Source organism: Pteronotus mesoamericanus, unplaced genomic scaffold, assembly GCF_021234165.1.
Source record: "Pteronotus mesoamericanus isolate MK-2021 breed Mesoamerican mustached bat unplaced genomic scaffold, CSHL_Meso_final contig_94, whole genome shotgun sequence".
Lineage (NCBI taxonomy): Eukaryota > Metazoa > Chordata > Mammalia > Chiroptera > Mormoopidae > Pteronotus > Pteronotus mesoamericanus.
This window is the reverse complement of record NW_026555285.1, coordinates 52,211,604-52,226,874: the sequence shown is the minus strand read 5'-3', so window position 1 is coordinate 52,226,874 and position 15,271 is coordinate 52,211,604. Positions and strand designations below refer to the sequence as shown.

At 63.2% G+C, this 15,271-nt stretch overlaps 1 protein-coding gene across 2 annotated transcripts; it reads left to right on the top strand.

Moving 5' to 3' along the window:
* The first annotated feature begins 4,362 nt into the window (after nucleotides 1–4,362).
* Nucleotides 4,363–15,039, top strand: HDHD5 (haloacid dehalogenase like hydrolase domain containing 5). Of its 2 annotated transcripts, none has more exons than XM_054586691.1 (8): nucleotides 4,363–4,513; nucleotides 7,372–7,575; nucleotides 8,565–8,677; nucleotides 10,385–10,478; nucleotides 10,719–10,752; nucleotides 12,277–12,451; nucleotides 14,082–14,270; nucleotides 14,363–15,039. In XM_054586691.1, the coding sequence occupies exons 1-8, from the start codon at nucleotides 4,388–4,390 to the stop codon at nucleotides 14,640–14,642; spliced, it is 1,215 nt and encodes a 404-aa protein (XP_054442666.1). In that variant the 5' UTR covers nucleotides 4,363–4,387; the 3' UTR covers nucleotides 14,643–15,039. The 2 variants fall into 2 exon arrangements, with proteins under 2 accessions (XP_054442666.1, XP_054442664.1); XM_054586689.1 differs by having other exon boundaries at nucleotides 4,363–4,528.
* The last annotated feature ends 232 nt before the right edge of the window (nucleotides 15,040–15,271 follow it).

Below are 15,271 nucleotides of genomic sequence, written 5' to 3'. Positions count from 1 at the left end.
TTAAGAGTGTCGTCCTGAAATGCCGAGGTTGCAGGTTGGATCCTGGTCAGGGCACATGCAAGAACAAACCAATGAAGGCATGGATCAGTGGAACAACAACACAATGTTTTCCTTTAGCTCTAAAAATCAACTTTATTTTTTTTAAAAAAGATTTATTTATTTTTAGAGAAGGGAAGGGAGAAAGAAGGGGAAGTCAACGTGTGGTTGCCTCTAGTGCGCCCCCTACTGGGGACCTGGCCTGCGAGCCAGGCCTGTGCCCTGAGACCCTTTAGGCTGCGGGCCTGCGCTCAATCCATGAGCCACAACTGCCAGGACTGAAAGTCAAACTTAAAAAATCTTCTTTGCCCTTTCTTCTCTGTCAGGGCAGGCGAGGCTGGGAGAACTCTGGGTGTCGGGGTGCAGCGAGGTGGGCCTGGGGCAGCATGGGATGGGCTTCGCCCTGCGCAGCGCCCCAGGCCGCGATGCTCCTGTGAACAGGCTGCCCAGCAGGGCCACGTGGTGTCGTGTCGAGGTTTTCTAGGCGACATCCCCTCATCCACCACCTTCATGGCGCCCGGACCCAGCCTTGCAATGGGCCTTTGCCGGGGGCAGCCCGCAGCCCCTACCCCGGAGGCGGCCAGCCCCTCTGCGCAGACGGGGAGGGCGCGGGTCCCAGGCCGTCGGAGTTGGGAGAGGCTTGGCGGTCGCCGCGTCGACCCTCTGTGATCCGCAGCCTGATCCCGGCGGGCGTCCCCGTCCAGTCCTGGGGCCCGGGCCGGTCTCAGCTCAGAGGGGCGGCCTCAGCCGCTGTGTCCCCCCAACCGGCCCCTGACGGCGCCCTCGTGGCCCCCGGAGGCCAGCAGGCTGCAGACCCCCAGGCAGCGGCTTCCCGCTGGGGCAGGCTGACCCCTTGCGGGACCTGCGGCGGACGGCCCCGGTTTCCTGTCCGCACCCCCGCCCGCCAGCGGAGACCTGGACTCCGGGAACCGAGGGCCTCAGCCTGGCCGGGAGCCTCCCTTTGTCCAGGGCCCGCCCCCACCCCATCCCCCGCCTGCGGACTGCGGCGGCCCTTCTAGACCCCGGGACTGCCATTTAGCGGGAAGCGGCCGAGACAGGAGCCGGCGGAGAGCAAATGGCGAGGAGTGTGAGCCTCGGGCTGGGGCGGGGGGACGCCCCTTCCCGGAGCAGCCGCCCGGCCCGCACCTGTGGCCGCCGGCGGGGCCGCGCCGCGCCGCGCGGCTGCCCCCTGGCGGCTGCCCGCGGAGCCACAGGGGCGCCCGCCGCGCCGCGCTCCCGGGGCTTGGAGCGCGCTCTGCGGTCGCCTCCCGTCGCTGCTGGGAACGACACTCAGTGGATGTTTGTGGACAGTCGTGTCTGCTGCGCGAAGTTAGAGGACGTGGCACAGGGTGGGGGAGTAGGGCTGTCAAGAGCTTTACATTTTACTACATTTACGTAAACATTTTAAGTAGCTATACAATCACATTTCAAGAATTAAAAAAAAAGAGAACAGGGATACATTGGAAAGTCTTCCGCCCACCCCTACACCCCCACCCTCTTTCCCACCCCGCTCATTTTTCCCACCACGTCTCTCAGTTTTTTGCGTTTCTTTATGCAAAATAAACGAATGCAAATATAAATATTCTGTTTTCCCCTTTCTGATTTAACAGACAGCATACTATCCATGCTGTTCTGAACTCTGGTGTTTTTATTTAGCACTATGTCCCAGGGATCTTTCCATTTTGGTACTTGTAAAGCACTTCCTTTTTATACCGGAGTATTTCATCGTGGGAACACACTCTCGTTTGTTTGACAAGGATATTACAGCCCCTACAGATCTGCACCTGGGCTGTTCTCAAATATGTGTTATTATAAACATTTTTACTGTATTTTATTCAAGTTAATTCCTACGCTCACTCAGAGACGCACCCACGGATCTTAGAGAAAGGGAGGGAGAAACACGTCACCCGCCCTGCCCCGCCTGCGCACCGGGCATGCGCCGTGACCAGGCGTGAAACAGGCCGCCTTCCGCTTCTCTTGCTGACGCCCAAACCACTGAACCACACCGGCCGGGGCTCCATTTTTCTCTCTTTAATGCTTCTGGTCCTTGACTTCGGAAGATTTCCCTACCCCAGGGTTATAAAGAAATGAACAGATTTTCCTTATGTACAAATGGGGGTGCTATCAAATGGCAACAAGCCCTGGTTTGAAAGAGAATGTAAGCATCCCCGCGACTGGAGAGGGGTGAGGCCGGGAGGGGGACCGGAGGGCAGCGTGAGGGGCTCAGCTGCTGCTCAGGGGCTTCTCCCGGTTTGAGAAGCCCCGTCTGTGCTTAGGAACTGGGTTTTCTGGCGCTCCGGTCCCCTCCTGGTCTCACTCAGGAGGTTGGTGAGCTGTCCCCCCCAGAGGGCCTCAGTACCAGTGACTGGGCCCCCCGAGGGACATTGGGCATACATGGAAACATTTTGGTGGTTCTAGCTGCAGGAGGGGGTGCTATCGCCAGCAATGTTGCTAAACATCCTACTACGCTCAGAACAGCCGCGCACAACAAAGACTCAAAATGTCGGTCCGTGCGCGGAGGCGGAGGAATCCCGCCTCTGACCTTCAGATCCTCTGGAAGCTCCCAAGCAAAGCAGCAACCGACTGAGGCTGCGGGGGATGGTGGGGGGCCAGGCCGGATGTCCACGTGGTTCTCTGCTCCCCACCCACCCTCCCCCCATCCCGGCCCCGGGACTGCGACCCTGCCTTCCACCTGGGACGCCTAAGTCTGGGCTGCTGCCGCCCTACAGGCGGGCTCCGGCTCCGGCTCCTGGCAGTGAAAACCGAGTGCGAGCCCCACAGCACCGCTGGAGCTCTTCACAGCATTACGCTTTTTCTTTTCCTTTGTTTCTTAACATGTATTTGGTAACGAGGCCAGGTCATCTGTCTGTCCTGCAGAGCGCGCCCCGTCTGCACCTCGCGGGCCTCACTCCCTTGGCGTCCTTTCGCATCATCCTGCGGCGCCTGTACTTCCTGTGGGTGAGTCTTGATAAGGTTTAATCTGATGCTCTTGGCAGGACTATTTCACTAGTGGTGGTACCTGCACACCCATTCCAAGGTCTGTGACACCCAGGGCTGGAGACCTGGGGCATAGCCCGGTGGGGATCGGACCCCACCCGGTGGGGTCTGGGCGGGTGAGGGCCTGGGCTCAGGGCCGAAGTCAGCGTGGAGGGCAGGGCCAATAAAATGGCGTTGGCTCGGTCAAGAGAAGGTGAAGTATATAAAACAAAACGGGGTCACTCACCAACCGAGAGGGCTGCCCGTCAGCTGTGACCTTCTGGTTCAGGAAGGGAGCAGCTTAAGCCACGCCAGGCGCCCTGCCCAAGGCCTGCCCGGGCGGCGCACCCACGATACGGGGACGCAGACGCGTCTGCACAGAGGGCATGCCCGCTGATAGGGCGCTGGTGGCTCTCGGCCCCGACCACAGCTCCATCAGGCGCCAAGAATTTGGGGAGAATTGAAGTGGACTTCAGAGCCGCCACCACCGAGACGCTTCTCCACGCTGCTCTGGGCCACGCGCCGCCGGAGCTCCGGAACTTCCACGCCGCCCGAGATCCGCGCTCCAAGCGGACTGAGGCCCCCGCTCGCCGAGCTAGGCTGGCTCCTGGACCCGGGACTGAGACTCTGGGACTCAGGTTCGTTACCCTCCCCTCCCCTCCCGCCTCCGCGGCTGTTGTGTGTTTACTGTGTGGTGTTACAGCGGTATTAATGGAATGTCATCGGGGTATTGGTGGAATGTTGATATTCTCTCTCGTGTGAACCTGGATTTAATAAAAGCTGAGTGTGAGCGTGCTCTGGTGGCCTCGCCTCGGTCCATGCCGCTGCACGGTATAGGCGCGGCCGGGCGACCTCCATCCCCCGACCCCCCGTCGGAGGTGCGCGCTGACCTATAGGAAAGACTGTAACGCGGCCCTTAGCGGGAGGTGCGGGTCGTATTGTGGGTGCTCAACAGTCAGCCTCCCTGAGCCCCTTCTCCCTGCCTGTCCCCGCGGTTCCCTCCCTAGCGGGGTCCGGGGCCACCGAGGCTGCCGCTGTGTGCTGCTCACCGGGGTGCCGCCGGCAGAAGGGCGCCCTGGCTCTGCTCAGAGGGCCCCTAGGGGGCCCAGCGCAGGAGGGTGTCAGGGCTGGCTGCAGGGCCCCCACAGGGCTCCGCAGGAGAGAAAGTGGGCAAGTGGGGCGCGCAAACGTACGCCCCGAGAACTGAGCCTCCCCGCTGCCCCGCGCGCTGTCCGCCCGGCACGCGGCCGAGGTCCGGGACACGCACGCGGAACTACAACTCCCGAGAAGCCTCGGGCGCCGCCGGCCGCTGATTGGCCGCCCGGCGGAGGTCGCGGCAGGCCGGGCAGGCGCAGTGCGCGCAGGCGGCGGCCGGATGGCTGTGCTTGGCGTCTTCGCCGCGGTCCGAGCGGTGCCCGGGCTCTGGCGGCGGGCGACGCGCGGGGCTGCGGGGTTCCGGGGCCCCTGTCCCGGTAGGGGCTACTCTGTGGGCCCCGCTCAGGTGAGGGCCACGCAGGTGAGCCGGGACGCAGGGCTTGCGGGGAGGCCGGAGCGCCCGGCCTCCTGGGAAATGGCCGTGATTGGGCATCTGCTGCTGTTTCTGGCCTGAAGCGCGAGTGTCCCCGCGCGCCCTGCCTCCCCGACTCGGGCCTTGGGGCGCGTGTTTGGTCAGGAGAAAAGTGACCCCGACTGGAGCAGGACAAAACACCGAACACGCGCACCCGGAGCGGCTCGTGGCCTCTTGCCGCTCTCCCCCAAAGTCCCCGGCGTTTTCCCCCTTCCTGTTTCCTCTTTGAGGTTCATGACGAGGACTTAGGGGTTTTGATTTTCCAATGCGTTTGAAAGAGATTTAGGGGCTCGTGATGGACTGCTCTCCGGAGCTGCACCTGCCAGGGGGCTGCGCGGAGACCAGTGCGGGTTTTTTTCGGGGGGCGGGGCTTTCGACTTGGGTGCCATTGGTTGTGAGTTCGCTTGGAAGGAGCCGCTCTTCTGTCAGGGGCGGGGAGGAAAACCCGCGCAGGGTCCCTAATTTGTGCCAGGTACTTCGGGGATTTCCAGTTCTCTCAGCCTTGGAGGCGGGCATGACCCTGCTGTTAGGAAGGGCGCTGAAGTTTGGAGTCCAGTTTTTAACGACTTTGTTTCAAGGTCCCACACCGCGTGCCAGGATTCTGAGGCTGGCAGCCCTGTCTTGCGCGCCCCCTTTCCCCAGCCTTTTGCCTGCTACATTCACCCTTCCCGTCTGCAGTAATGGTAATGTGATACGTGTGTATGATGCTTTCACAGCAACCCTTGGGTTTAAGCCAACCATTTTAAAAAACAACAACAACAAACAAACCCACCACCACATGGTACTTTGCGCCAGGCACTGTTCTAAGTACTCCACAAATACATCATGAATCCGTAGCATTTCTCTAACAACTGTGTGGGCTAAGTCCTGTTCCACAGGGAGGTTGAGCGGCTTGCCCCAGGGCACACAGCTGGGAAGCGGCAGAGCCGGGAACCCAGGCCGCCTAGCGCCAGCCTTGTAGCTCTGAGCAGCTGCGTTCTCCTGGTGGCATCCTGCCTGTGGAGCTGCTGAGACGCAAAGAAGGAACGGCACTGGGCACTTGAGCCCGACGTGCCCAAGCCGGAAGCATAGGCTGCTATTGACAAAAGGACTATAAACTGCAATGACCTAAGTGTAAAGAATAATCGCCACCGTTTATAATTATTGTGTTCCCTCTAGTGTCTTTGTGGGTCTGGAGGTACCAGTGGGTGACCTTTGTGAGCGTGCACAGAGGGAAGGAAGGAGGAAGCGCGTCACAGAATTTAAGAGTGGCCGCTTTGGAGCTCAGCCCTGCCCGGAGCGGGGACTGGCGTTTGACCTGAGCAAATCACTGGCTTTCGCAGCTTCAGTTTCCTGATATATGTCACGGGGATGTTAGTGCCCATGCGGTGTTTTTGTGAGAATATGCGTTTGGTATATTTGGTGATACATGCAGAGGACTTTGCGAAGTGACCGGCATATAGTAAGTTTCCTCCAGTGGGGAAGTGATTGGAGGAGGCAGTGAAATGAGCTATCTTCGTAATGCTGTTGTTGCTGTTGTAAAATTTTATTTATTTTGCGAGAGAGGGGAAGGGAGGGAGAAAGAGAAACATCATGTGTGTGAGATCGCTGCCTCTCGCACACCGCCAACTGGGGGCCTGGCTCGCAACCCAGGCCTGTGCCCTGACGGGGAATTTAACCGTGACCTTTCAGCTCATAGGCTGGCACTCAACCCACTGGAGCCCCACCAGCCAGGGCTGCTGCTGTTTAAAACATACCAGGTCACCCTGGCGGGTGGGGCTCAGTGGGTTGGAGCATGTGGTTTAAGGCTAATTTGAAATGAAGGCGCTACGTAGATGTTCCTTTGTCTTTGCTTCTTACCCAGAATTGGTTTAGCATGGTTTACATTTTTAAGAAAATATGTTTACTGATTTTAGAGAGAGCGAGAGAAAGGAACATTGATGTGAGAGAGATACATTGATTGGGTGCCTCCCGCCTGGGCGGCATCCAGACCCAGGACCCAGCCCGCAGCCTGGGTATGTGGCCTGGCCAGGAATCAGACCAGAGGCGTTTGGTTTTGGGACAACGCTCCAACCGAGCCACACCAGCCAGGGCTATGTCTAGTTTTTGTTTTTATCTGTGTGTTTGTGTGGTTATAATACAATTTTAAAACACAGTTGTGAGGGCTGTTACAACAGGCAAAAAATGTTTATATGTCAAGCAGAAATAAAAATTGCACATGTAAAGTGTAGTTGTAGCTAAACGATGAGACTAGAAAATGAAGCGATGAAAATACTCCTTGGTTGTGCTAAACTGTAGGGATTATGTTTTGAATTTCTCTTTTCCACTTTAAAAATTTCTTTATATTAATTATGGAAAAATAATTTGTAACAAAGCAGTTATAGGCTTAAAAATATATGAGCCCTGACCAGTGTGGCTCAGGCGGTTGGGCGTTGCCCTACAAAGCGAAAGGGGGCCGGTGTGGCCCGCGGCCGGGGCACATGCCTCGGCTGCGGGTTCGGTCCCCAGCGGGAGAGGCAACCGAGCGAAGTTTCTCTCTCACATCGATGTATCTCTCCTTCTCTTTCTCTCTCCCTTCCCCTGTCTCTAAGAATAAATGAATAATATTTTTCCTTATATATATGGAAAAGACTCATCCTTTGTTAGAGGCAGGTTTGCTCTATCAGAAGCCCCACGTCCTCGCTTTCTGCTTCAGGCCTGAGCAACCCAGAATGACGGGGGCCCCTTTCTTTGAGGGCTGTTCCTTCCCGGTCCCTGTGCCTCTTGACTGACTCAGGCAGTGACGGCTCTGTCCGCCCCCCCCCCCCCTGCAGAGCCCGCCTACCTTTGGATTCCTGCTGGACATCGACGGAGTGCTGGTGCGGGGCCACCAAGTGATCCCCGCCGCCCTGGAAGCCTTCCGCAGGCTGCTGGACGCCCAGGGGCAGCTGCGGGTGCCCGTGGTCTTCGTCACGAACGCTGGGAACATCTTACAGCACGACAAAGCCCAGGAGCTGTCGGCCCTGCTGGGCTTCAGGGTGAGCCGACAGCTGGAGGCGCCTCCCGGGGGAGCCCCGTTGGGGCTCAGGCTGGGCACGCCCGGGGCAGGGCTGGTGGGCTCGGCAGCGATCGCCCAGCTCGGCTGGGAAAATAACGGGAGGTCCCAGCCCAGCCTCGCGAGTGGGGACCTCGTCAGCAGGCTCGCGTGTGACGTGCACACGCGTGCCGGGCAGGAGCTCCCGCCCGTGGAGCTGGTGGTTCCGCCCACTGTCACTGTGCCCGGGGCTTTCCCTCTGGGTGTGTGTCGTCCCTTTTGACTCATCTGCCCCTGGAAAGCAAGGGCCGCGTTTTTCAAAATCTCCGTATGCTGGGGTTGGGGGGGGGGGGCTGGAGGGGGCGGCTCCCATACACAAGACGCGCGTGAGAGCGAGTGCGGTCCCCCAAAAGCAGTCCCCCTTCGCCCACTTGCAGACCACCCTTCCCTCCGTGGTGGGGGGGGTGCAGTTTGGGAGGGAAGGAGAACCAAGTGCGTAGCTGGCGTGGCCCTGCTTGAGGGTGAGTGCAGGGGGCGCAGGCGGGACCCTGGCTCCTTTCCGCGGTTTCCGGGGAGGGTTTCAAACACCCTCTGAGGAAAGGCGGCCTTGTCATAGGGAGTGTGGATGGCGAACAGCTCGGTCTTCAAGTAGAAGGAGAGCCGGAAGCCGAGGCGAGGGGCCGGGCTCTGTGACAGTGACCGAGGCCAGGCGCACGCCCTCCGCGTCTGGCAGCGGCGCCGAGCAGGGCTGGGTGCGTGAGCGGCGGGCCCACGGCCGGCAGTCCGTCCTGCTCGCTCTCTCTGTGGCGAGAGCCACGCCAGGCCGGCGGCTCCCGCAGCTGTGGGTCGTTCCTGGGAGCTGGGAGGGGGCTCTCCCCGCTTGCTTCCCGGGGCGGGGGCCTCCTTCCTGCGTGAAGGAAGCTGCCGCCTCTCCCTTTGCTCTCCCTGAGCCGTGTGCCCCCCCTCTCTCCCGCCTCGTGTTGGTCCCCACAGGTGGAGCCAGACCAAGTCATTCTCTCGCACAGCCCCCTGAAGCTCTTCTCCCAGTTCCACGGGAAGCGGATGCTGGCCTCAGGGCAGGGGCCCCTGGTGGAAAATGCCCGGGCGTATCCTTCTGGTGCTTCTCGCTCGGCTGCAGAGGAAGCGGCGGGGCGGGCCACCCCCCCCAGGGTGGAGGGGGCCCACGGCGAGGTGCAGCCAGTCCTGGCGCCCGGTGGCTTCCCAGAGTCAGCGTCTGGCTCAGAGCCTCCTGGGAGCTCGGCACGCAGGTCCCTGGGAGCCTCGTGTCACCAGGTCCGAGGTAAAGGCCGGCAGCCTGTGCCCTGGAAAGGAAACGAGGCGGCTGTGGCTCCGTGGGGCGCTGCGGGCCCCCCCCCCCGCCACCGGCTGTGTCCGTGGGCTCCGTCAGCCTCCCTGCCGGGTCACCCCGGCGTCTGCAGCAAAGTCGTCCCCTGAGCTGTTCAAAAGGCAGAAGGCTTGTCTTGTCCCTGTTCGCAAGCAGCTCATTTATTTGCTCCTCCTGCAGGCCTTGTCCAGCACTTCCTGTGCGCCTCCTTGTCCTGTGCGCCTGCTCTTCCTGGCGCGCCTGCACTTCCTGGCGCGCCTGCACTTCCTGTGCGCCTGCTCTTCCTGGGGCGCCTGCTCTTCCTGTGCGCCTGCTCTTCCTGGGGCGCCTGCACTTCCTGTGCGCCTGCTCTTCCTGTGCGCCTGCTCTTCCTGTGCGCCTGCTCTTCCTGGGGTGCCTGCTCTTCCTGGGGTGCCTGCTCTTCCTGGGGCGCCTGCACTTCCTGTGCGCCTGCTCTTCCTGGGCACCAGCATGTGCTGTAGGCCCTGGGGCAGGGCCAGGGGAAGCGCAGTGGGGCTGCGAGCTCCTCAGAGGGCTCACAGTGGAGTCAGGCGTGGCGCAGCCACACGTGGTAACGGAGCGTTTCGGGCAGCATGGGATTGAGGGCCGCGTGACCCGTGCAGCTCCTGGAAGTCCTGGCTGCTGGGGGCCCAGGAGCATCCTGGGCGCGGGAACCACTTGCGGCCTCACTGAGGGGCGCGGCTGTGCCACAGGACAGGGCCCAGGTTTTCCGGCCGGGGCAGCAGCTCAGGAGGCCGGGGAGAGAAGGGGCGCTGAGGACCTCGAAGCAGGAGATCGGGACGGGACGGGACGGGGTGCTGGGCGTGGGGAGCCGCGGAAGCAGGCGCCGGGAGACAGGGAGCTCATCCCCGCCAGGGCGGTGGGGAGCCTGTGGGCGTGGTGCCGGCGGGGTGATCGGACAGAAGCATCGTGTTCGGAGAATTCATTTCGACCTGAAGCCAGTGACCTGAAACCAGGCCCAGGGAAGACTGCAAGTGGGAGCTAAGGGTGGGGAGGCGGAGGCGGGCCCTGGGGAGCCAAGGCTGGAGCCGGCTCCCCCCGTCCCCACGGCCTCTGCGTCCTGGCGGATCCGTGTCATCTTAAAGCCTCAGCTGAAGGCCGACTTCTCGGGGCCTTTGGTGCCGCTCCCCAGGCCGCCGAGCAGGCCCCTCTTCTGAGCTGCTTGGCACGCGGTGGCTGCGCCTCCCAGACGCTGGCCGCGAGGGGCTTGGGGCCGCGGGGAGCTCCCTGGGGACGGGGCGCCCGTGCGCCCCGTGCCCAGGCATCGCCCCATGACCGGCGCGGGGGTGGTCGTGTGCTGCCGGCCTGCTGGGCTCTGAGCGCGTCCGTGGCTCTGTCCCGTCCGGGCACCCGGTAGCCTTGTGTGGTCAGGACTGGGTTGGCGCCCTTCCCTTTCGAGGTGCCCCCCCCCAAACTGTCCAGTGCTGTTTCCCTGACCGTGCTCCAGACTGGGCTTCGAGAACGTGGTCACTGTGGACGAGCTGCGTATGGCCTTCCCGACGCTCGACATGGTGGACCTGCAGCGGCGGCCGAAGACCACGGTAATGAGGGGGGCGCGCCGGGGCCTCGTGCGCGGTGCTGCCCCCCTGCCTGCGTGGGCCCCGCTTGCTGACCCTGCGGCCTGCCCTCCGGGCCGCCCTCTCGGAGAGGCACCTGGCCACGGGCATGCCGCCCGCCGTGCAGGCGGCTCCACGGAGCCGCCCCTGCCGAGGCTCCGCTCCCTGCACTCCTGCCACTGGCCGGCCCTGGCTCTGATGGGCCTGTTCTTTGTCTCTTGGCAGACACTTCCGAGGGACGACTTCCCCGCCATCGAAGGTAAGGAGGCCTCTCCGAGTGTGGGCGGGGTCTGGTGGGCCCCCGCTTCCGGCCCTGCGGGGGCCATCGGAGGCGCGGTCACCTGGGTCCTGGTCGAGGGCCTGCCATTCACTGCCTCTGAGACGTTTGTCGCTCCTCTCTCCTTCCCCATCACTTGCCTTGCCTTGTTGTTGTGGAAAAATGCAGGCTTAGCGAATCCTAGGGCACACCCGTGCCTGGGGCGGCCTGGAGCGGCCTGGAGCCGGGGCTCCTGGCCCAGGAGCCCGGCACTGTCCTGGCGGGACGGAAACCCTGCAGTGTCCCCTCCTCTGACCTGAAGTGAAACTCCGAGATGACATCTCTTATAACAGGGAGGAGTAAACGGAAAAAAATTCAGTAAGGAAATATGTGTCCCAACGTGTAGTAAGGATCCCAAAGGATGAACTGAAGTGGTAAAATGATCACATCCAGCGCAGCATCCCCCCAAATGCGCCGCTACACACGCAGGCTGGTGGTGTGTCTGTAGGGGTGACGGAGGCGAGTTTTGCTGGCGGCTCAGAAACTGGCTCAGCTCTGCCACAGGCGAAGTGATTTTGCAAAACGGAGTAACTCGTGGCAAAATTTTGAAAAAATAAAGTCCAGCCTTCTCCTATGTGATAGTTAACGTTTTTGGAAAAATGAGTATTTGTTAAAAGTACCCCCAAACACCTTGTGTTTACAGGTAGAATGGAACTAGGGTTTAGGCGCAGTGAGTTACCAGCAGGCTGCTCCCCGGCCCGAGTCCCCACGGGGACACTCAGGTGCGCGGGGCGCGGGCAGGCTCTGCCTGAGCCGGGCTGTCCTGAGCGTGCGGCGTCCTTGGTCCCTCCCTCCGACCCGCCGCCAGGCGTCGGTCCTCGCGGCCGTGACACACGTCCTCCAGCTGCCAGGGCACCGCCCTGCGGGGCAGCGGCCCGCTCTCCGTCCGTTTGCTGAGCACTGAGCGTCCAGCCCAGGCTCAGCGCGTGCTTGCCGCACCCCGCGGTTCCTCTCGCAGCCGCAGTAGGCGGTGTTGCCGTGCGCGGAGGAGCAGGGGCTGAGGGGCGGTAGGTCGTCGGGGGCGAGCTGGCAGTCTGCCCGCGGGCTCCGTCCTGCCCCCCGCCCCCTGCCCCCGCCCCCACCATTTGGGCTGCTGGTCCTGGGCCCAGAGAGAGGGGCTGGGGCGCTCAGCCAGGCACCCGTGGCGGGGGGGTGGGGGAGGGGTTCGGCCGCCTGGCTGCTGCCTGTCCTGTCTCTGGCGCCCCCCCCCGCCCTCCCCCGCAGCATGTGCTGGACGCGCTGACACGGGCGGCCCTTGGGAGGCGCCGCCTCAGGCCCCGGGTTCTGCTCATGGCCAGGGGAGGCGAGAGGCTCTCCCAGGGCTGCCTGGGGGCCGTGCCCTCGCCGGCTGAGCCCCTTGGGGGTGGCCCCAGCTGGTCCCTGCGAGCCTCCCTCCTGCCGCCTCGCCTCGAGGGGCGGGCGGCTCAGCCACCCTGCACCCTGACCCCACGCCTTGGCTCTTTCAAGGGGTGCTTCTCCTCGGGGAGCCAGTGCGCTGGGAGACGAGCCTGCAGCTGATCATGGATGTGCTTCTCAGCAACGGGAGCCCCGGGACGGGTCCCGCAACGGCCCCCGACCCCCACCTCCCCGTCCTGGCCAGTAACATGGACCTCCTCTGGATGGCGGAGGCCAAGATGCCCAGGTGAGGACGCAGCCCGGCCTCGGGCCGGCCGACCCTGATGCCCTGGGCCCGGGTGGGCCTGCAGCTGCCGCGGCCTGGGCCCTCCGGGACGGGTCTCGGGGGCCACGTCACACGCTGATTGTTCAGGTAAGCTGCAGCGCACCGCGCACCGCGCACCGAGGATGCGGCGAGACGGTCTTTGAGGAACCGTCCTTGCCTCCCAGATGCATAGCAGAGCCTGGTCTCTGACCAGAGGAGCCCGAAGGGCGGCCTCTGGGCGGGGGTGCGCGCGGCTCCCGCTCTTCCTCCCTTGCCCTCAGCCTTGGCATTGCTTCCTTTGCTTCTTTGTTTCCTTTTGCCCCTGAGCAGGAGGGGCAGGGGAGGGAGAGAACTGTTGTGCTGTTGGCCTAGATCGGGGGATTGAGGCCCAGGGGCTGAGCGACGCCCTCAAGGCTCAGGGCAGAGCTCGCCTGCCCCTCCTGGCCCTGGAGGCGAGCACAGCGCTGCCCCGGCCGTGGCGGCGCCCTACAGGGAGGGCAGCTGACAGCGGCTCGGCGATGTTCGGCTGCTCTTACCTGTAAGGCCAAAGCCTAGAGTGTTCTCCCGGGGCCCCCCCCACGGGTCCCCATGAGCTGGCGAGTGACCTGTGCGGGCTGCATGGCCCGGGGTGGCCTCGAGCCCGGCTGCTCAGGGGCCCAGAGAGGATGGCGGGGCTCCCTCTCGTTCCTTCCCAGTGCATTTCTGCAGCGAGAGGTTGGGTGTTTTTCCCGAAGCATTCTCCCAAGTCAGGGTGTGCTGGCGGGGCGGGGGGGGGGGGTCGGTTCATCGCTTTAACACGTTGTGCAGTATCAGTTCAGGTGTGTTTTCATGGCTAGCCACGAACACCCAAAAGCATCTTAAACAAGACAGAAACTTCTCTCTTACGTAAAGTACGTCCGGGGTAGGCAGTCCAGGTCTTGTGTGGAGCTCCGCCTGTCAGGGACACAGGCCCCTCCGTGGTCCTGCCGTGCGGTCCTTAGGCCTTCGCTCCATAACCCAAGATGGCTGCCCAGTGTTAGCCATCGCAGCAGCATCCCAGGCAGCAGGGAGGAAGAGGGGAGGGTAGAGAAGCGCGTTGCCTCCACCGTTTTAAGGGTATTCTCGGGATGGGTGGCCCGGCACTTCTGATGTCACTGACTCTTCGCCTGCAGTGCAGGCGCGTGGCCGCACAGCCGGCCGCAGAGGAGGAAGGGGCTATGGTTCTTACACTTGGTGGCTGTGCTCGGCTGAAAGTCAGCGCCAAGAGAGGAGGGGAGAATGGCGACCAGGAGTCTGCCTCGGCGCTAAAGCAGAATTTAAACTTCCCGGAGTCCAGATGCCAGGGGTGTAATCCCAGCGCCACCACCTTGGGCAAGTTACTTCACCTCTTTATGCCTCAGTTTCCTCACTTGTAAAACGAGAGTGATCTCAGGGCTTTTCTGAGAAATCAGTGTGACGTTTGTCTCCAGGGCTAGACCGGTGCTCAGTAAATGCTCTCAGAGAACAGCAGGCCATGTGCGGCGGGAGTCCATGTCCTTCCTGGAGGTCCTTTCGTTTTGACCTGTCCCCCCCGGGCCCCGGAGCAGCGGCGGGCGGGAGACCGGCGCTGAGCTGCCCCCACACCCCCTGCCAGGTTCGGCCACGGCACCTTCCTGCTCTGCCTGGAGACCATCTACCGCAAGGTGACGGGCCGGGAGCTGCGGTACCAGGGCCTGACCGGCAAGCCCAGCGTCCTCACCTACCGGTACGCGGAGGCGCTGATCCGGCAGCAGGCGGCGCGGCGGGGCTGGGCTGCACCCATCCGGAACCTGTACGCCGTGGGGTGAGTGCCCTGCAGCCCCAGGGCCCCCCCACCCCCCAACCGCAGCCCCAAACCGGCTTCCCTCTCCTCACTCTCGGTTCACTGCCCGCCAGGGACAACCCCATGTCCGACGTCTACGGCGCCAACCTGTTCCATCGGCACCTGCAGACACCCGAGGGCGCGGAGGCGCCGTCGGCCGCGCGGAGCTGCGCGCCCATCCTGGTTTGCACCGGCGTGTACAGCCCTGCCGCGCCGGGGCCTGCGGAGCCGTCGCCCTTCCACGGGCACCGCGACTTCGGCCTCAGCCCGGGGCTCCTGGAGGCAGCACACGTCGTGAGCGACGTGGACGAGGCCGTGCGGCTGGTCCTCCGCCAGGAGGGCTGGGCTGCGTAGCACGTGGGGCGTGGGGCTGCCGCGGGTCCCGCGCTGGCTCCGGCCTGGGTCCCGGGGCGTCCTGCCCTGCCTGCCTCCGCCGCCGCGCCCCGGGGACACGCTGGGGACTCGGAGGGGACCCGCTCTTTGGCCCGCGGGCAGCGGCCCCGGGTGGTGCCGGGCGCAGAACCGGGATTCCCGGCGTCCAGGGCTCCTGCCCGGCCCCCGCCCGGCCCCCGCCCGGCCCTGCACCTCAGCGGGGCCCCTGGACTCAGGGCCCGCGCGCAGTAACGCGGAGCCGGCTGCCGGGCCTTCACCCGCACGCAGGGAACCGCTGCGCGCCCTCCAGGCGCATAGCGGACACTCAGACACTACTTTTTACTGTACTTCAGCTCACTGCCCAGAGACTACTGAGCTTATTTTTTTAATTAAAATAATCATAATAAATATTTGTTATATCCTGTCTTGTGAAGGTGTCTGGAGTGGACCAAGAGGTCCTGTGGGGGGAGGCTGCTGGGCGGGCGGCTGGGTGGGTTCCGGGGGAGCCCCAGGTGGCCCCTCCCTCCCAGCAGCCACGGTCCCGCGCGCCCTGGCTGTCTCGGTCTCCTGGGAGGCCCGCCCAGGCTCCGGCGCCCCCCAGGACCCTGCCT